This window comes from Cervus canadensis, chromosome 1 (genome assembly GCF_019320065.1).
Source record: "Cervus canadensis isolate Bull #8, Minnesota chromosome 1, ASM1932006v1, whole genome shotgun sequence".
NCBI lineage: Eukaryota > Metazoa > Chordata > Mammalia > Artiodactyla > Cervidae > Cervus > Cervus canadensis.
The window spans coordinates 114368812-114389392 of NC_057386.1; the positions used below are offsets into that span (position 1 = coordinate 114368812).

Below are 20581 nucleotides of genomic sequence, written 5' to 3' on the forward strand. Positions count from 1 at the left end.
AGGCCATGTGGGAACACAGAGGAGTTGCATAACCGTGAGGGCTTCCTGACAGTGAGCCCTGATCTAAATCTGCAAGGCTGTGGAGGCAGGCAGAGGGACGCATGAGAACTAAGGTGACGAGTCAAGAAATCATCTGACAGAGGGGCGAGAACGCTGGGCCTTCATGCTCGAGTAGATCATGTGAGGTGCTAAGAGGCCGACAACCAAAGGCGGAGCAACCTACAGAGGTTCGGCCTCTAGGAAGAAGCTGGGGCTCTGTTCTGAAGGCAGTGGAGGAGAGCCATGGAAGATTTCTTAGCAGAAGAGTAACACAGTCAAGATGTGCCCCTTCTAGAAGGATCTGCAGGGAGGAGTAATCATACAGGAACAGTGGGGAGCCAAGATACAAGGTAACCGTACAGGCCTAGTCCAGGGGGGTTGCAGATTAAAATAAAGACAGAGGACACAGGGTTGGAACAGGAGTGGGTGGATGTGAAAACTACCTCAATAGGATAAAATCAGCAGGCATGGCCATTAATCTGTGCGAGCCGGAGAGAGAAGGGCCATTGTGATTTCTAGCTTGGGTCACTGGGGGATGAGTGAAGAGTGAGCAGAGGGGCCAGCTTGTGAAAGAGCACGCGGTTCAAGGGAAAGTTAAGACCACAGAGTCAGACCCAAGTAATGAAGGGTAAACCTGACAGGCGCAGCCTTCAAAACCGGTGCCGGCAGAGGGCTGGCCTTCCAGTCACCCTCAGTTCTTTCAGTTGCCCTTGACCTCCCTTGGCTACACTGTCCTGGGGCTGAGGTGGTTTCGCCCGAGCTCTGTTAACTATGGAAAAACAACAGGACATATATCCACAGATGAGCTGTCTCGCCGCCCCAATGACAAAGGGACTTGAATGATTTAGAGCCAGAATATTCTTTTCTCCATAATGGCTCCTGGAGTCGCCAGGAATAGTACATTTACGAAAATTAATGGCAAAACCTCATTTTTCTTTTTTCTGGGAAGAGACATTCCATCGGCGGGGTAATTGATCCTGATCTGGACGTGCCGGTGTGCCGGCCAGGGGTGTAAATCATTCACACGAAACAACTCACGGCCCTTTAAACTAACACCAGCAGTGACAAATGGGACAGGCTGGGACAGGTGGGAAGGAATGCAGAGGGCAGAGCCATCAACATCCTTCCCGCTTCTTGCCACGGTCCAAGGTGTGGGATCCTTTGTGGGGTCTCCTGCGGCAGAGAGACCATCTCTCAGCAGGGGTGGGTTGGGAGGGTAGCATGCTGTCCCAGTGAGAGCTTTTGAGCTGGACATGCAGGGAAGCTGACTCCAGCTCTGCCACCAGACCCTGCGGCCCTAGGGTTGCACTGCGTGTCCACACCTGCTGGGGTGATGGAAGCATGAAAGAAGGTGACATCTGGGACTTCCCTGGCAGTGCAGTGACTAAGACTCTGCGACTGCAATGCAGGGGGGTCAGAGTCTGATCTCCGGTCAGGGAACTAGATCCCACTTGCTGCAACTAAGACTGTGCTTGCTCAACTAAAGATCCTATGTGTCGTAACAAAGATCCGGCAGCCACCACGTAAAGAAACTTTTTTTTTTTTTTAAAGACGACATCTGCAAAGAGCCTAAGCCCAGAGTGACCCAATCAGTGCTCACTCAGGGGACAAATGAATGAATGCTTGGCTCAGAGAGTTCAAAAATTCATTATCCCTCCCAGGGAGATTTGAACTTTAAAAACAGAAGATGAAGAGGGCAGTGGTTACTCACAGAAGTGACTTGTGAGTGGGAGCACGATGCCACCTGGCCTTCTAAGACCCTCCAGATCCCAGCACATGGATCCTTTGTTTTCCCATGAAAGCTTGGGAGAAGCTTTCAGAGAAAGCTAGAAACATAGAAACATAGAAAATACACAAGCAGTGGCCTTGGCAATGTTTCTCCCTGCGGTATACACTCCTCGGGGGTGAGGGTCCGTCTTGTTCCCTGCTGGTCCCCAACATCCAGCCCTGCGTTTGGCCTGGAGTAAAGACTAGGGACACATATCAATTCAAAGAATGAAAGGACCGGAACCCTGACTGCCTCGCAGATGAAGTCTTATCGAGAGCACACGACACAGAGCAGCCGTTCCTTGTCTTATAGAGGTGGAAGGGAAGAATGCAAGCTGGTGGCACAGCCATGAGCCTGAAAGGTGAGAAGCCATCTCCTGGACGCCTAGCAGAGTGCCAGGACACCACGCCATGCCATGCCGAGGGAGGGGCCTTGGCCACAGGGCTCCTCTGAGAACTCCCCTCACCCAACTCTCCCACCAGCAGTGCTCCGCCCACACTGTGAGCTTCTACAAAAAGCAGGGACCGTGTGATTCCCTGTCCCTCCCCTCCAATGCCATCTGCATGCCGTGCCCAGACTTGGTGTTGAGTAAACGGATAAATGAGGACATGAGGAAATATGGCATCGTCTCCTCCCCCAGGGGAAATATCTACCCTGGGGCTCAAAGGCAAGGTGCCTGCAGGAAGGCAGGTGGGCTGGTGAGCTGGGGACCTCCCCTGTTAGGACAGGCCTGCCCCTGCCCCTGCGTGCCCTGCCCCCACAGAATCACGGCACAACAGCCGGCTGGGCCGCGATGCGCCCTCCTTCCAGAGGGGCTAGAAGGGGCGCCCCCTGAGAGTTACGTCCTCCCAGGACCTGTCAACATGGTCTTATGCGGAAAAAGGGTGTTTATGGATGTAACTATGGTAAAAACCTGAGATGAAATCAGATTGGATTTAGAGTGGGCCCGAAATCCAGTTACAGGTGGCCTTAGAGGAAAAGGTCGAAGGGCATCTGAGACACACATGCACAGGAGGAGGACCATGTAAAGACAGAGGCGGAGGCTGGAGTGACCCAGCCATACGCCAAGAACCACCTAGAACCACCAGAATTTGGAAGGGCAAACAAGAATTCTACCCTGGAACCATCAAAGGGAGCGTAGACCTGCCAATATTTTGATTTCAGACTTTGGCCTTCAGAACTGTGAGAGAATAAATTGCTCTCATTTTAAAGCACCCAGTTAGGACTTCCCTGGTGGTCCAGTGGCTAAGAGTCTACATTCCCTATGCAGGGGGCCCAGGTTCAATCCCTGGTCAGGGAACTAGACCCCGCATGCCACAACAAAGATCAAAGATCCTGGGAGCTGCAATTAAGATGCAGTGCAGTCAAATAAATATTTAAAAAAATAGATAAACCAACCACCCAGTTTGGAGTAAATTTCCAAGGCAGCCCTAGAAAACTAATACACCACCCAACCCCAAAGACAACAAAATAAAAAGGATAGTTCAGTCTTGGTAAGCTTATCCAGAATCTTGCAATGAGAAAACTGAGAAAGATGCGGGTCTAACTTCAGCAAACATGCAAGCTTTGTGCTTTAGAGTTTTGATCTGTATATGGGGGTTGCACTATAACCTTTGCCGTCTTTCAGGGCCTTTATAGATCTTAAGTATACGATGTCCCTGGAAATGGGGGTGTCATGTCCCTGGGAATGGGGGTGCACAGAGGGAAGTTAAGAAAGAGGAAAGGAGAGGAGAGGACAGAGAGGGAAGAAGAAAAAGAGCAGAGGGGAGAGGAGGAAACCACCACCTGATGGGACTGTAAAGCTTGGGTGTGTGGCTAGTTAAAGAAGACATCAGAGGAGAAAGGCTGGGGTATTGTCTGAGGCCAGCCAGAGCTGGCAGGAGGGGAGCTGGGCTGCAGGAGAAGCAGGGCTGGTTAACAAGTAAGTTAGCCTGTCAGGTGGAAGAAAGAGGCTCGCCGTCTCCTGGGGCCACCGGGGGCGAGGTGGAGTAGAGGAGCTGCCAGTCACAGGGCTCGGATTCTGTCTGGGAACCCGGGTCTCTGCGCAGAGCCTCGCCTCCCCCACATGACAGGCGGGCTGCCGGCCTGTCAAGGGCAGAGCTGATGGGAGTGACACCGGCCGCGGGAGGCAGTGGCCCGAGAAGTATACTTGCTGCCGGAGGACAAGGTGGTGAGACCTGTCACAGACCCAGAGCGGACCGGGCAGGAAGGAGATAACGACGGTGATTTAGAGCCCTCTGGGCCGAACCACAGCGCGATCCGGGTTGTCTCAGAGGTGTGTGGTGGCAGGCCAAGGGGGTGCTGGGTGCCTCCAGGCCATGCAAGTGGAAACCTGGAGGCTGGGAGACAGCTGGGCTCCTGGGGGAAAGGAGGAGCAGGCTGTCTCAGGTGCTCTGTGATCCCTGCAGGAAACTGTCCTCATGAAAATATAATCGACTATGGAGAAACCTCCCCATTGGGAAGGAAATGCAATTTAAAATGTACCCTGAGCCACAGCAGGGAACAAGCATGGCTCAGTGAATAAAAGTAGAGACTACACAGTTGCGCAGAACTGAATTTAATGTCTTACTTGTGTGTGGCCTTCAGCAAGTGAATGTACTACTCTGGGCCTCAGTTTGACACGTGTGTGTCCCTGGGCCTCGGTTTTTCCATCCGGAAATGGCAATAAGATCAGTACCTACCTCACAGGACTGACATGGAGATTTAAATGAGAAAGGATTAACTCAGAACCCGGCACCTGGCCAGTGCTTAATAAGTGGTGGGCTTAGCACAATTGCTTTTGTCTTTTATCTTTGCGGTGGTTGTTAACAGCCCAGAAAGAGCTCTCATGCTTACTAGGTACGACCAGGACAAGTCTGCTCTGTCAAGCCTCAGTTTCCTCATCTGTAAAGGGGGATAATAATTCTGACTTCGCATGGTTATAACGACTACATGACGATTACACGGTATTATGGGTCTTAGGACTATGCAAGAGAGAAATATAATAAATGCTGATTCTTTCCTCTTTGCACAAGGCGGCCCTGCCTCTGGAGGAGAAAGTGTGAGGCAGGAAGAGAAAGTTCGGAGCCTGAGACACGACGGCGGCTGTTCGCCGTCCTGCAGGAGGGAACGGCATTGGCTCACTTTGGACACGCCCCCGGAGTTTGGGGCCAATGGCAGGGTCGGCCCGCAGCCCATCCCCTTCCAGTTTCTTCCCTGCTTCCGGGTTGCACCAAGATCCCAGAGGCCTGCGCCGAGGGCTTTACTCAGAAAGGAGGAGGGCTGCCCTCCTGAACCCCGGTCCCAGGACGGCACTCACCAGCTCCATGCACCGCCGGCTGGCCTCGGCCTCCCGCTGCACCAGCTCTTCCATGTCTGCCTTAAGCTCCTCCAGGCGCCGCTGGTAGTACTGGCTGTTCTCCCGCTGCTGGGACTCGGCCGCGGCGGCCTGCGAGAGCTCCTCGCCCATCTTGATCAGGCTGTCCCGAAGCCGGATCACCAGCACCTGCAGCCCGGGCAGAGAGCACACGCCCAGCCTGGAGTTAGAGGTCTGGGGCCCAACACTGGGGGGCTCCAGGAACAGAAACCCTCTGCTGAGTCTCTGTGCGTTTTAATGAAGTAACTACGGTAATAACCCTGATTTCTGGTACAAAAATTAAGGAAACGTAGAAAATGAGAGCTGTTACTCTGGAAGGCAGCGTACACAGTGATTGACGCTGAATTCACGTTCTGGGTTCAAATCCTACCTCTACCTATCTTCCCAGCTATGTGACCTTGGGCAGGTAATTAACCTTTCGGAGAGGCAGAGATGCCTGTACCTATGTCTCAGGGATGCTGTGAGAGTTGAAAACATTAAGTTATACAGAAGGCTTGGCTCAGTACCCAGCACATCCTATGTGCTGGGTAAGGGCTGGGAATTAATATTTATAGCAGCCTTCATTCAGCTCAAGGTTTGGAAGGTGGAGTGGTGCCATGGAGAAGACATCAGGCAGGGAGGAGAGGGAGAGGTGGGTCCAAACCCCTTCCCCAAGGTGGGTTACTGTTTCCCGATTTGTAAAACAAGGGAGTTTGAGCAAGTCATCTCCCATGAGCCTCAGCTCTCATACTTTATGGCATTTTTCTTTGTGTGTGTGTGTGGAAAAGCCAGAAGGACACAATGAAACTATGAGGAGAGAGAAAAGAGCTGTGGGCATCACTGAAGACCTTAACCCAACGGCGGGGGCTGCATAATTCATGGCCAACAAGTCTGGAACCAGTCGATTCTGATGGGCAAATACTCGAGTGTTGACATAAAATGGAGCCCGCATGAAGATTTTAGGTCCCTGCTAAGGATTCTGAGCCCCTTTCCAGATCAGAGACTGAATGATGGTCTGAAAGAAAAGCTTCACAACTCGTTTCCTCTTTTCCCATTCAATTGGAGTTTAGCAACAGTTTCAAAGGGCAACAGGAGGGTCATAAGAAGAATGCCCAAACTGTGTCCCCAAGGTATCCCATCTCCAGGACCTGGGGCTCTGCTAAATTCCAACAGTGATGTCAGAGGAAAGGTGAATCTGGAGACAGAATCTGCCGTTCAAGTTATTCTACCATGGTTTTTTCTCTGCTGCTGCTAGAATCAAGCAAAAAATTATATATGATGCAGCTCAATATTACATATTTAGTCATTTAAAATATCATAGATCAAAATTCCATGGAGATCTGCAGAGACAATTATGCCCTGAGGGATACCGTGAGCAATTCCAAGAACGATGGAGGGTCAAGGCAGAAAGTTTTTCTCTGGTCTTCATCCAGAGCAGCTTTCCTAGAGATGAGATGCCCAACAGAGGGTTGGGAGAAAATGTTTCAGAGTGAGAAGAGTAGCCTTCCATTGGCCAAACACACGGTCACCCTGTGGGTGAGCCAGCTGGCCACAGGGAGATGAGAACCTGAGAGCAGAACGGAGCAAAGGTCAGGAGTCAATCTTCTCTTGTCCCTGATGCTACCTGCTTTATCTTGAATGACTCGACCTTTCTGGGGCCATCTTCTCTTTCTCTCCTACCTGCCCCAGGGGCTGTGATGAACAAGTGGAGCAGCTGATATGGAAAGTTCTGGCAGTGGTGATGGCCTCTGTAAATGTCCCATGCCGTTGGTGTACAGAGCTAACAGTGAGGACAGTCACTGAACCCCACCGCTGCCCATCCAAGTCCTGGAAACGTCCCTGATTCCCTGGCTTGAAAAGACCTCCATTCTCCAAACCTCACAGACCTCTCTCCTTACTATGGGTGTTTATGTACGTATCTCACCCACAAAGTATGTATCTCCTACAAAGCGCTGTGCTTCTGGGAAGCAGCATCTGTCTTTCATGTTCCTGAAACAAAGCCTAACACTAGCTACAGAAGAAGTGTCCTGTTCCTGTGTGGATGAGCCAGGGGGTGAAGATGGGCAGAAGTAGATCAATGAATAAAAAGATGGACAGAGGGATCAAGGTCTAAAGGGGGGAAAAGCACAGAGGAAGCAAAGAAAAAAGAAAAAGGAAGAAGAACAAATGGAAGGGGCAAGATGGATGGACCAACGCTGGTGTATGGATATGGGGAAGGGGATGGAAGAGATGGACAGGCTGAGTGGATGAGTAGCTGGTGGGACAGGGAGACTGAAGGAAGGAAGGAGGGAGGGAGGGAATTCGGATGGGAGGTGGATGAGTGATACAGATCCAGACAAAGGCATACGAGAGGACAAACGGAGGGTGGGGGGAAGGATGGAGCCGACACGAAAGCCTGCACAGCTCTAGGTCTGAGCAACATTTACATGCCAACTGGTACCTCAAATCTCTTGATCTGCACTTTTTGGAACTCTGTCTTGTTCTCCAGGTCACAGATGACTGCCTCCTGCCTGCTGACGATGGCCCGGTCCACAGTGGACTGCTCCAGGTACTCAATGCGCATCTGGGCCACCTGCAGCTGGGGACGCACCCAAGACAACCACTGACCACGTGGCGGCCTGGGTCCTGGGTCGGGGGCCCCGGCCAGCCCCAGCCCTAGGCCCATCCGCACCGCTCCTTCTCAGCTCAGGTGCGCACGCGGCAACTGCCAGATCCAGGCTGAGGACCCGCCCCGGACCCCACCCCTTCCTGTGCCTTCAGCTTTCACTCAGGCCTTCAGCCAGTGCCTCTCTTACCTCCTGCTCTTGCCCTGGGGTCTGAGGGCAGCAAAGCTTTCACATCAAGGACACTACTGAGAGTAGGTTTGGGAGCCAAGCACCTCTCCTGGAGTTCCAAACCTGGCTCCCCACTGTCTAGCTGGATGAGTCTGGGAAGGTCAGTGTGCTTCCTTGAGCCTTGTTTACTCAGTCTCGTGTGTGAAGACTGAAGAAGATTAATGTCTGGTACATAATAAGCACCAGCAAATGGCCACTCCTGCTATTATTTTGTTCTGTTTGTGGTCATTCTGTGCCCACAGGTACTGCTGGAGACCAGGTCACTCTGATAGCTGCTCTAAGTGGGCACATGCGTGGGTTCTAGGAGAGCTTTTAGAATTTCATGGATGGTAACAACTCACTAGGTAATGGGGAATTTAGGAAACTTAGGAGAAATCATGACTTCAATGGAAGTTTCACAGAGGATGGTGATCCTGTCTTGCACTGACCAGCCCTGTTCCTTGGAGCCCCTTCTCAGGGGGAGAAATCCTGCTCTGAACGTCTGATGGGCCTCACTGTGTGGGGCATCTATGGGTGTGAACAAGCATGGGCAGTAGTGTGTGTGTGTCTGTGGGTGTGAACAAGCATGGGCAGTAGTGTGTGTGTGTGTCTATGGATGTGAAAAGCATGGGCAGCAGTGTGTGTGCGTCTGTGGGTGTGAACAAGCATGAGCAATGGTGTGTGTGTGTGTGTGTCTGTGGATGTGAACAAGCATGGGCAGTGGTGTGTGTGTATCTATGGATGTGAACAAGCATGGGCAGTAGTGTGTGTGTGTGGGTGTGAACAAGCATGAGCAATGGTGTGTGTGTGTGTCTATGGATGTGAACAAGCATGGGCAGTGGTGTGTGTGTATCTATGGATGTGAAAAGCATGGGCAGCAGTGTGTGTGTGTGGGTGTGAACAAGCATGAGCAATGGTGTGTGTGTGTGTCTATGGATGTGAACAAGCATGGGCAGTAGTATGTGTGTCTGTGTGTGTCTGTGGGTGTGAACAAGCATGGGCAGTAGTATGTCTGTGTGTCTATGGGTGTGAACAAGCATGGGCAGCAGTGTGTGTGTGTCTGTGGGTGTGAACAAGCATGAGCAATGGTGTGTCTGTGTGTGTCTATGGATGTGAAAAGCATGGGCAGTGGTGTGTGTGTGTGTGTGTCTGCTGGGGTTGTCCTCAATTCATCTGCCATGTGACTGAAGTTGAGTGAACAACTGGGTGAATGAATAACAGTTTCCGTGGTCCTCCCCCACAACATGGCAGCTGGGAGCACATACTTGTTCTTGAAGCTTGTTCTTCTCCTTCTTGGCTTCCTCCAGCTGCAGCTGCAGTTCCTGGATCTGCCCAATGTCGGCAGCAGACTGGCGAGATGAAAAGTGTCACCTTGAGACCACAGGCTCTGCTGGAAGTCCCTTGTTCCCCCACCCACAGATGGTGCACATCACAGAGTGTCTATGACAACAGCTAGTTCTAAAGGGCCTCTCACATCCCCCAGTATCTCAGTGAGAGCGGTTCACTCCCATGCCATAGCCCATAGCTTCGGTCAACTGTCCAGCACCTTATCATATGCCCTTGAGAGCCCAGATGGAATGAGATGGCTGCGGCACTAGGGCCAGAATTTGGTGGGAAGAGTACTATTTGAGGTCAGGTTCACTTTCATGCATTGGGGAAGGAAATGGCAACCCACTCCAGTGTTCTTGCCTGGAGAATCCCAGGGACGGCAGAGCCTGGTGGGCTGCCGTCTATGGGGTCGCACAGAGTCTATGGGGACGGCAGAGCCTGGTGGGCAGAGTCTATGGGGTCGCACAGAGTCAGACACAACTGAAGCAACTTAGCAGCAGCAGCAGCAACTGGGGTTCCAGACGTGGATTCCAGTCATAGCAAGCAGCAGAACCTCTCTGCACTTCAGTGTCTCCATCTGTAAAACTGGCTGGTGGTCTCTGCTGAGACCCTCTACCCAGGGTCTGTCTGAAGACTAAATGAGGCAACGGGGAGTACAGGGCCTTAAGAAAGAGTTGAGCCAAATGGCTGAATGTGACTATCTCCAGAGAGGATCCCAGAGGGGAGGAGGGCTCCTTGCTTTCTATTTTCCACAGGTATTTATTCTTTTACAGTATTTATAATGGGCGTACTAATTTACTGCTTTTGTAACTAAACAAATAAATGTCCACCTTGAACAAAAGTAAGTGTGAATCATGATTCCTGTTTACTTTTGTGGTTTATCCTCCAAGGTCCTGAGACCAGAGAGTGGCCCGACTGAGTCCGCGCCCACCCGCCCAAGGCTGCCAACCTTCTTCTGCCCGAGGCCGCTACCTGCGCAATGAGGTCCTTGTGCTTCTGCATGAGGTCGTTCAGATCGTCCTGGTCCTCATCGATGCGCTTCAGGAGGTCTGCCCGCTCAAACTGCAGCCGGTACAGCTGCTCGTCCACCTGCCGGAGCAGGACGAGCACAGGTGAGGTGGGAGGGGGCGGGAGAGGGTCTGCGGGGTTGGGGGGGGTGATGAACAGCAGGGAGGCTTGCCCATGGGTGTGTCAGGTGAGTGAACATCTACCTGAAAGGGAGGCCACAGCTGTGTCAACGCCCCCTGTGGGTATGTCGTGCGTGTGTGCACTCTAGGCAGGCATGCGGCTGGCTGGATTAATGCAGCACGTGTGTGTGAATAGCTATGTAAGCCCACCCAGAAATCTATTCATATATAGCTTAAGCGTGCATGGTGCATACACGTGAGTAACCTCAATAATTACGGCTAAACTTAGATGTATATTTTACCTACAAGGGCCTTTATTTGGAGGTGCGTCTGTGACTTTGTATGCAAGTGTGCACATCCATCCCTGTACACGTGTGTGTGTCAGTGTTTGTGGGCAGGTTTCCCTTGATCTAGCACCAACCAAACCGGGGACAAAAGGGCCAGAGAGAAGCTTTTGCTGATAAACCTCTAGCTCCACCTAAACCTTACGAGCAAGCTGACCCTGTGCACCCAGAGACGGCACACAGTGAGCACGCCCCGTCTTCACCAGCATGATAGACCTGTGGTGTATGTTCATTCGTCCCTGTTCAGCGCTGAGCTCCCAGACGGCTGAGGCCCTTTCAGGAGTGAGGCCAAACAGGCTGCGCCTGGAAGACTGGACCTGAAGAAGTAGCCCGGCCACAGTGGCCACGTGCCCTCCTGGGGTGGTAGCGCACCGTGGGTCTGCCACAGGTGCACGGTGCGGGCTCGCAACAGAGAGCTGTGCTCCCACTTCCGGTCCCGGTGCTGCGCGAACGACAGGCTCGGACTGGAAGCGTCCCCCGGGGCTGAGCACCCTGGGTCCCCAGAGGGCGCCTTGCCTCCCTTCACACGGCTGACCCTCAGACGCGCCCCGACGCCTCGCTCACGCTCAGCTCGGGGCAGGCTGCCTGTGCTCGCAGAGCGGCGGCGAGCACTCAGTGGGTCTGCGAGGGCCGCACCGACCTCCGGTATGTAAAGGCGTGCCCCGGCCCCTCCCGCGGCGCCGCGGTGGCCCTGCCCCCGGAGGCACAGGTACCAGGCTCTTGCTGCGGGTCATGCTCTCCAGCTCGCTGTGCATGTTCTCCAGGTCCGCCGTCAGCGCCTTCTGCGTCTTCAAGGCGTCTTCACACTTGGCTTCACTCTGCTCCAGCTGGACCCGGCAGGAGCGGGAGAGGGGAGGGGAGAGGTCTCAGGACTTGGCCCCCTTGACCGGCCCTCCCCGCCGGCCTGGCCCCGCCCCTCGCAGGAGGGCGAGTGCAGGCGACCCTCCCATCTTCACAGCTCTTCATCAACCCACAGATGGGGCAGCAGAGCTGTCTGCAGCAGAGGCGGCCAGGTTCCAAGCCCACTCAACACTGAACAAGCCCTGCCCCACAACGCAAGGCCAGGTCACCCCCGATTTAGCACCAGGGGTGAGCCCCCACACATTCAGCGGGTATTTGCTGCCACCCACTCGGCACTTGGCACATTCAGAACACTCATGGTGGCCCCTGCCCTCCCACGGGGGAGACAGGGACAGGTAATGACAGCCCCTCTGAGGGTACAAGGAAGAGGAGGGCATGAGGACCCTGGAACACAGGATGGGCCGGGAAGGCTTCCTAGAGGAGGTGCTCATAGTTCATTCAGTGGGGACTTGCCAAGTAGGGGTTTTTAATCAGAATTGTGAACCCGCTTTTAAATGGTATGCAAAACAGTCTGTGTGTGAGCACCTCCTGGTACATGACTTCACTAGATTCCTGAAGGTTAAGAGCCACTGACTTAAAGTTTCTCTTTCTCGACCTTTCTTTTCTCTTCCTTCTGTCCACTTGCACACAGCAGGCCCCCTATCCTAGCACAGTGGAGCCATGGGGGTGGGTACAAGGACCTGTGTGGCCCCAGAGGACAAACATTTCCCACTGGAGAAACCACATTTGTGCACAAACCCTAAGTCTGTTCTGCGATTGAGCATCCACCAGGTTTCTGAACCCTAGAAATCTGGAATCTCTGAGCAGAAAACTGCCTTATAAATCATGGAAGGCAAGCACTTAAGGTTCAGAGAGGGCTGGTGCCTTGTTTGAAGTCACACAGCTGCAAGGCGCAAAGACACCACTTGAATCGTCCAGACCAGCTTGCTTTCTCAACTGCCAGGCCACGGTCCCTCCAAAATAGTAAATGACTTTAAGGTTGGTGCCAACAGATAGGGGGAGAAAAAAGCAAGCTAGACTCCTACTGAAATGTCATGCACACAATCGGATCCCTGAGGCCACCCAGCAAAGGGGCCCCATTGATCATTGTAAGGAAAATGGGGGAGCCAGGGCAGAGGACACCCCCAGGACAGCTGACCAAGGGGGTCTCTGTGGGGAAAGGCTGCCTGGGACCACTTTCATCTTCCTCAGTACATCCAGGAGCTCGGCCCGACACTAGAGCCGGGGAGCAGGCAGGCCGCCTTTGTTCCAGTATCACCTGTCAGTCCTCTGGGCAGACCTGGGAGGTGTGTGCTGCTAATACCCCCAGCGCACAGGCGGGGAAACCAAGGCCCCAGCCTCCTCCCGCAGCTTCCTGGCACAGTGCCTCTAATCCTAGCCCCATGCCCTGCCAGCAGCCATAGTTCCCCAAAGCTCCATCCTCAAGGCTGTAAGGAAAGCGTGTTTCTGCAGCAGGGCCCCGTGCTGGGCTGGGTGGGGAGGGCTCGGTGGCCCATTTCGCTCAGCGACTGGGAGGGACTGAGACACACTGAGAAAAATGATGTGGAGCAGGGGAGGTAATTGGCAATGTTAGAGCATAATCGACAGAGGAAATGAGAAGTCAGGCGTGGGCTCATCTTCCCCGCAGGTGACTCTGGGGCCTCTGGGAAGGCAGGGTAGGGGCCAGGGGTGGGGGGAGTGAAGGGCTTCTCCTCAGGCTGGCAGGGCAAAGCCAGTCCTCAATTCAGGCACAAGTCAGAGGCCTCATTAAGGAGAGGCACTTAATGCAACTAACACCTAAAAGATGCAAAGGAGATAGCCAGGTGGAGCTTTCGGTGAGAAGGTTCCCTGAATGGAGGCAACAGGAAGTGCAAAGGTCCTGAGGCAGAAACAGCAAGTAGCTTGGTGCTGCAGAACAGAAAGACAGCCAGTATGGCTGGTCATACCAACAAAGGTCCATCTAGTCAAAGCTATGGTTTTTCCAGTAGTCAGGTATGGATGTGAGAGTTGGACTATATAAAGAAAGCTGAGTGCCAAAGAATTGATGCTTTTGAACTGTGGTGTTGGAGAAGACCCTTGAGAGTCCCTTGGACTGCAAGGAGATCCAACCAGTCCATCCTGAAGGAAATCAATCCTAAATATTCATTGGAAGGAAGAACTGATGCTAAAGCTGGAACTCCAATACTTTGGCCACCTGATGTGAAGAACCGACTCACTGGAAAAGACCCTGATGCTGGGAAATATTGAAGGCGGGAGGGGATGACAGAGGATGAGATGGTTGGATGGCATCATCAACGTGATGGACATGAATTTGAGTAAACGGGAGTTGGTGATGGACAGGGAAGCCTGGCGTGCTGCAGTCCATGGGGTTGCAAAGTCAGACATGACTAAGCAACTGAACTGAACTGAACTGATGGCTGGTCAGCCTCACAGGGAGGGCCAGGAGGTGGCTATGCTGAGGAAGTAGGTGGGAGTCACAGCAGTGAGCCAGGGTGCCAAGCTCAGGTTTGCTTCAGTCTGCAGGAAAACCACACTCTAAGGAGGAGGGCGGCGTGATCTCCCTATGGCTGCCATGGGAGGATGCACTTTTGTGAACAAGATTAGCAACAGGGCAGCCAGAGAGGATGCTGCTGTGGTCCTTCAGGAAGGGGGGTGGTGGTGGAGTGCTTCAATCAGAGAGGAAGTAGGGAGAAATGGAAAGGTCTACACAGGGCAGTGTGCAAGGAACAAAAGAAACGGGTAGGCAGGAGCAGATGGGCCAGCATGGGAGATGATGTCAGATAACTAGCAGTGGAAGGAGGCGTCCCGCGGGGCCCTGCCAGGCCGAGTCGCTCGGCCCAGGGCCAGGAGGCAAGGGAGAGTCATCGTAAGTAGAGCCCACAGACGACGCAGTTCCCATCTGCTGAGTCCCGCCTTTGGCTGAAGGAGGGTTTCATCAACATGATGCTGCTGGTCCTCAGAGCCCCCACAGAAGAAAGGCTGTATTTTCTGTCCCCTGGTGGCTCAGTGATAAAGAATCCTCCTGCCAATGCAGGAGACACAGTTTCGATCCCTGGGTAGGGAAGATCTCCTGGGGAAGGAAATGGCAACCCACTCCAGTGTTCTTGCCTGGGAGATCCCATGGACAGAGGAGCCTGGCAGGCTACAGTCCATGAGGTCACAAAGAGTCAGACAAAAGTCATCCACTGAGCATGCACGCATATCTGACATGCTCCTTCCTTTCCCCAGGCTCCCTGGAGCAAGCAGGGCCAAGAGACAGCTCATCCCCAGGCAGAGAGGAGCAGAGATGGCACGCAGGCAGCACATGGGGCTGCGGGCATTGGTCTCAGCTCCCAGTGGGCTGGAGAGAGGATTATCTTGGTCCTGATGGTTCAGGCATCAGTGGCCACACCTGCTACTGTTGCTTGGGGACCATGTCCAGTGCATGGCCTCTATCTGCCTGGCTTCTCAACAGCCCCACGAGGGCCCTAGGAGAAAAGGTGCTGCTGTGAGGACCATCTGACCTTGGAGGAAACAGGTTCATGGAGGCGAAGTGACTTGCTCCCAGGCACACGGCCAGCAGCAGGGAAACCTGGTTGGTCCAACCCCAGAGCCCAAGGCCTTAACCACTGTACTCCGCCGCCCCTCATGGAGAGCCACACTCTGGAAGGAGCAGGATGGATTAAAATAGAGAGAGAACCCCAGCTGCAGAGAATACAGCCCAGAGGCTTGCTGTGACCACAGAGGCCACTCGGCCGTGTCACCGTGACCTGAGCCAGGCAGGGCTGCAGAATGACAGGGAGACAAATCAGGGAGAACTGACAGAACTTGGATTCTGAATCCACTGAGGAAACACATCAAGACCAGAGCCTTCCTGGGAGGAGAGCGTTCACACCAAAGGGAAGCGGCAGGAAACCAGGCCATGCTGGCACCTCTAAGCACCAGGTACACCGTGTGTGGGGTCAGACCTGGAGCATCCGCCTTTTCAGCCAGTCACTGAACTCACCGTGCCTCAGTTTCCTCGTCTATAGGATGGGCTTGGTCACATCCCAGGACCCCTGCAGAATAAATCAGTGAAAACCCGAGCACGCGTAGCACAGCGCCTGGCGCTGAGACAATGCCAAAACAGGAATGGCGGAGATTGCTGTTGTCTCTTTCATCACTGGCCTTCCCTGATAGCTCAGTTGGTAAAAAATCTGCCTGCAATGCGGGAGACCCTGGTTCAATTCCTGAGTAAGGAAGATTCGCTGGAGAAGGGATAGGCTACCCACTCCAGTATTCTTGGGCTTCCCTGATGGCTCAGCCGGTAAAGAATCTGCCTACAATGTGGGAGACCAGGGTTCAATCCCTGGTTGAGAAGATCCCCTGGAGAAGTATGGAAAGGCTACTCACTCCAGTATTCTGGCCTGGAGAATCCCATGGACTGTATAGTCCATGGGGTCGCAAAGAGTTGGACACAACTGAGCAAGTTTCACTTTCATCACTTACTACCCTGAGAAGTGAGGACTTTCCAACCCCATTTTAGAGGTGAGGAGAGTGCCAGAGGCCAAGCTGTCGGTCATGGGGCCAGGGTGAGGCAGGGCCCGGACCACAATCCCAGGGAAGGGTTTTAAGCTTCCAGGCAGACTGGGATGGCTGGAGAGAGGGTGCTGGCCCTAGAGGCAAGCAAGTCAAGCAGGCCCAGGTTTCATCAGGTCTGGTTGGGCAACACCGGAAATCCCCCAGCTCACAGACTCCCCCGGGCAGGCTTGGGGATGCTGCTGACGAGGTGTGTTAATGCCGAGCTTTAAAAATTTCAATTTATTACACTTTAGGGAGCAGGAAGAAATACAGGGCCATCTTGGGCTGATTTTCCATTATGGATGACGTGGCGGAAGAATAACTCACTGCACGTTATTTCCATATTGAGGCTGCGTGACTGACGTTTTTATGAAGTCAGGAGGAAGTTGCGGCAGGGCTGAGATCAGCTCCCTCCTGCTCGTGCCCCGGGCCGCCGCTGCTCTGAAGGTGTCTTCCCCGGAGGAGGTCCGGGTGGAGCCGTCAGAGGGCAGCGGCTCCCCCAGAAGGTTCCCGGAGTCCCACCGCCAGCCCCACAGCTGCGTCCCGGGGGAAGCTGCCAGCACACCCCTGTCAGCTCCAAGTCACCACCCGTCCCCATGGATGAGCCCTCCCGGGTTCCAGGCAGGACCTGGCCTCACATGGTGGGGAGGCCGGGGGGAGAAAAGGCCCCCAGGATTTCCACCCCCTTTAGACCCGGGGTGGGGGCGGGACCCACAGCAGGCTCTCAGCAAAACAACCTATTGATTGATCTTCAAATTGATCTTCCAAAACAACCAATTGATCTTCCTACAAGTTCACATTTTCTCTCCTTTCAAATCTTGTTTCTTGCAACATCAATACACTAATGTGCAAAGTACATGGGTACAAAGCACCAAAATGCCTGTAATGGCCAGAAGCTCCTCTCTCCCTCGCATAGTCCAGTCACCCCGTCATCCACTCGCTGGATCAGCCACCCGTCCCCAGCGCCTGCACAAGGGCGGGGCGTCAGTTCCTCCCCTGCCGCTGAGCCAGGGGCCCTGGACCAGTGGACACCGTGCGCAGGAATGCAGGCCTTGGCCCTGGCCTGGGTGGGCGCGGCGAGGTGCTGACTCCTGGACAGGGTGGGAGGACACTGGAGGCCCGGGAGGCCTGAGCTCTCGGGGGTGAGAGGGGACGAGTGGCAGCCAGGGTGGGAGCGCCACAGCGGCCTGCGGGCTGCCGAGCACGTGGGGGAGGTGTCTGAGCCCCTGCTCCGTGCCAGGCGGCCCCACGTGCAGTCCCTCCGCCCCGAGGACAACACGCTCGGCTCAGGTCAGCCGCCATTCTCACTGCTGCTCCTGGGGAAAGTGACAGTAGGGGGTGAGGCGACTTAGCTTGGGTCATCCTGGCACTAGGTGGCGGCCTGGACACCAGGCTCCCGGGGGCTCAGACGCCTCCCCCACGTGCTCGGCAGCCCCCAGGCGCCCGCAGCACTTCCATACTGGATGCGGCTCATCTCCTGTCACGCCCAAGCCGCTGGTTAACTGCACTCCTCTGTAACAGCGGTCCCCACCACACAGGCTCCGGAAAAGGAATCTGGTGATGTGACTGCACACGCCCACTCTCTTTTCTTTGGATAACAGCACCCCCATCTTCTCTGCAAAGAATGTCCATCCCTCAGATGTCTGCAATGGGGCTGACACCCCTCCCTCGAGCACAGAGGCGATGCTCATGACTCAGGAGATGCTCATGACTCAGAGCACCGCCTTCGGTTGACCTCAGGGTTGGTCGTGGGACAATAGCAAGACTGACACCGGGATTCTGGCTGTGACTACGGACACGAGATTGGCTTTTTCTAATACAGGATGTGAGCCTGGAGTGTCCGTCCTGCCGCCCAAAAGGAAGAGAGTGCCTAAGGATACGAGGTGACGTCAAGGTGCTGAGGCACGAGATGCGTTCTTGATGTCATGATTCGAGCACCTAGATCTAGCCAAGCCTGAAGGCAGTTGTAGCCTCAGAACCTTTCAGATATTTTAGCCAGTCACGTCCCTTTTTCTGCTTAATGAACTGTGAGCTGTGCTGTTGTTCCCTGGAACCCAGATAGAGGGTGAGTGAGGGAGTCGGAAGAGCTGATACATACAGAGAGTCAGCCACAGAGTAAACACCTGGAACCGGGGTGAGAGTGTTTGCTGCTGCACCCAAAGTTAGATCAAGTAGCTCCCTCCAAAACCCTGTGACAGTGTAACAGCCCCGTATTTACTATTCTGTGACCACATCCCTCCTTGTAGGAGGATAAACACTGACATTCCCCTTCCCTATTGTTCAGTGGGGAGATGAAGACAGGATGAGATTTCTTCGACACTGACCACATCAGGCACCGTGCGGGCCTTGAGGTTTATCACGACTGTAGCCCACCACAGCCATGCAGGGGAGGAATCAGCCTGGGCAGGAGAGTGACTTGCCCAAGGTCAGAGTCAAGTCCATGAGACTCTCAACCCAAGCTGAAGGAAAAAGAAACCCACGCTGTTTGTGGGCCACCACCAGCCCCCTCTGCACACAGCCTTTCTCTGCTGCTGAGTCTGTCTCGGGCATCCTCTCGCCAACACACACCCCTCTCATCCAGTGGGAGGGAGGGCGATTGAGATTCCCAGCACACAGACATCAGCTACAAACCGATGAATAGCATTGCTTTCCTGTGCGACGCCATCTGCCCGCTCTAAATACCCGAGGTAAAATGTTTGCTCTGGACTTATTAAGCTACGAGACAAGTTGGCTCGACACACAGAATGAGCTGGGGAAAGAGGAAAAATTCTGATATTTCAGCAGAGTGGTCAGAACCTGGATTTCTGTCTGGGTCTGACTGAACAACTCAGAGGATTTAAAAATACTGCAGAGCAAATGCCATGGGAAGTGTTCTAAGAAATGGTGGCTTTGGTGGGCTAATCTCAACACACCCCGGTCCATGACGTCCCAGCAGCATGCCCAGAAGAGTTACCCTTTAGTAGGAAGCTTTTCCCTGGAGGCAGTCACCAACATTTCAAACTACAGACAGCCCCGATAGAGAACAAATTTATTAAATGCAAACATACTAGAAATATCAGATCAGGTCCACCGATGGTCTGTCCAGCTCAGAAGCTGGATGACAGCAGCCTTGAGGGAAATTTCCTAAGACCGTATGGTGGTTCCTCTCTGTGTCCTTGATCTCCAATCACTTGGGCATATTCTAAACGTTCTATGACTTTCCTTACATTGTGCTAGAGGACCATCATTTATGGACGCACTGAAATGCTCTCTGAGGATTTACTGTTTCCACCATCCTCATCTCAGAGTAGTAACAATCATCATGACAAGTAGTGCAGTGATAGCATCTGCTCTCTGTGAATGCTGACCATGTGTCTGTTAATTTGCAACACATACTGACTCTTGTCTTCATTTTACCGATGAGGAGACTGAGGTTCAGATAGCCTCTGATATTCTAGTTAACTTGTCAAGGTCACACAGCTATTAAATGATGACTGGAGCCAGGAAGTGAACCGAGGTCGCTTTTAAATGCACAGCTTTTCCTTGTAAGCCCTGTGGCATGTGCTTACCACCTGCTGAGTAAATCAGGTCTCCTTTTACTTGTTTTAAGTCTGTTTCTTTGAGAGTTTAGGAGTCCTTTCTAATTTTGTATTACAGGACCAAAGGATGGCGCAGGTCCTACATGACTGAACAGACTTCAAGAATTTCCTTCCTGACTTCCCTCTGGGACGATGGATTTGTAACACATTCCAAAGAGAGAGAGAGAAAAAAAATACAAACTTGAAAAAGCAGGATAAAATACTCAGAAAAGGTCCTCCCTGCCCCCATCCATTCATGCCCCCCTTTTTGTGATATTCCAGCTCCCCAGTGCTCCCCTAAATAGCACAGCATCTGAGCATCGCCCTGTCTGTCTTCCCACTGGACAGGGGCTCCGAAGGGTCACTGGGCCTTGCTCACCTCTGGGGCCCCAGGCAGTAGGGACTCCACACCCATGCGCCGAGGGAGCGAGGCTTCGAGCCCAGCTCTGCACATCGCTGAATCAGCCCCCATCAGCGGGGCTGCCCTCTGCCCCCTGAGCTGCCCACTGCCCCATGTGGCTCACAGGAGCCCCGGACGCCCCCTCCCGAGGCCACCCACTGCCCGGCCATTCACAATGGCTCTATGTCTAGATAACTTACATGCCCATCAACAGCAAAGGGGCTAAATCGTGAGGCAGCTAGAAACCAGAGCAGCGCCATCAGCAAGTCTCTTCTGCATCAGTGGACCAAGGACAGTGAGACAGGCTCGAGCGGGTGCGGAATGGGAACAGGTGGAGGGTGGGAATGCAGGTCAGGAGCCACAGGAGCAGCTGACGAACCGAGAAATGACTCTTAAATCAGCATCTGGCTCTTCGGCCTCTCCCTTAAACCTGTGGGAACCTTCTGAGAACAAAAGGTCTTAGGGGGAGCCCAGAGGGCCCTTTTATCTTC

The 20581-nt window shown here is 53.6% G+C and overlaps 1 protein-coding gene across 6 annotated transcripts in view; it reads right to left on the minus strand.

Annotated features, from left to right (window-relative positions):
* Positions 1–20581, minus strand: part of MYO18B (myosin XVIIIB) — a 221557-nt gene that overhangs the window by 55103 nt on the left and 145873 nt on the right. For all 6 annotated transcript variants that reach the window (XM_043438083.1, XM_043438087.1, XM_043438081.1 and 3 more), the window contains exons 35-39: positions 11468–11581; positions 10256–10372; positions 9220–9303; positions 7582–7719; positions 5106–5291 (exon numbers count right to left, since the gene is read on the minus strand). In XM_043438083.1, coding sequence (XP_043294018.1) covers positions 5106–5291; positions 7582–7719; positions 9220–9303; positions 10256–10372; positions 11468–11581 — 639 coding nt within the window. The remainder of the gene's footprint in view (positions 1–5105; positions 5292–7581; positions 7720–9219; positions 9304–10255; positions 10373–11467; positions 11582–20581) is intronic.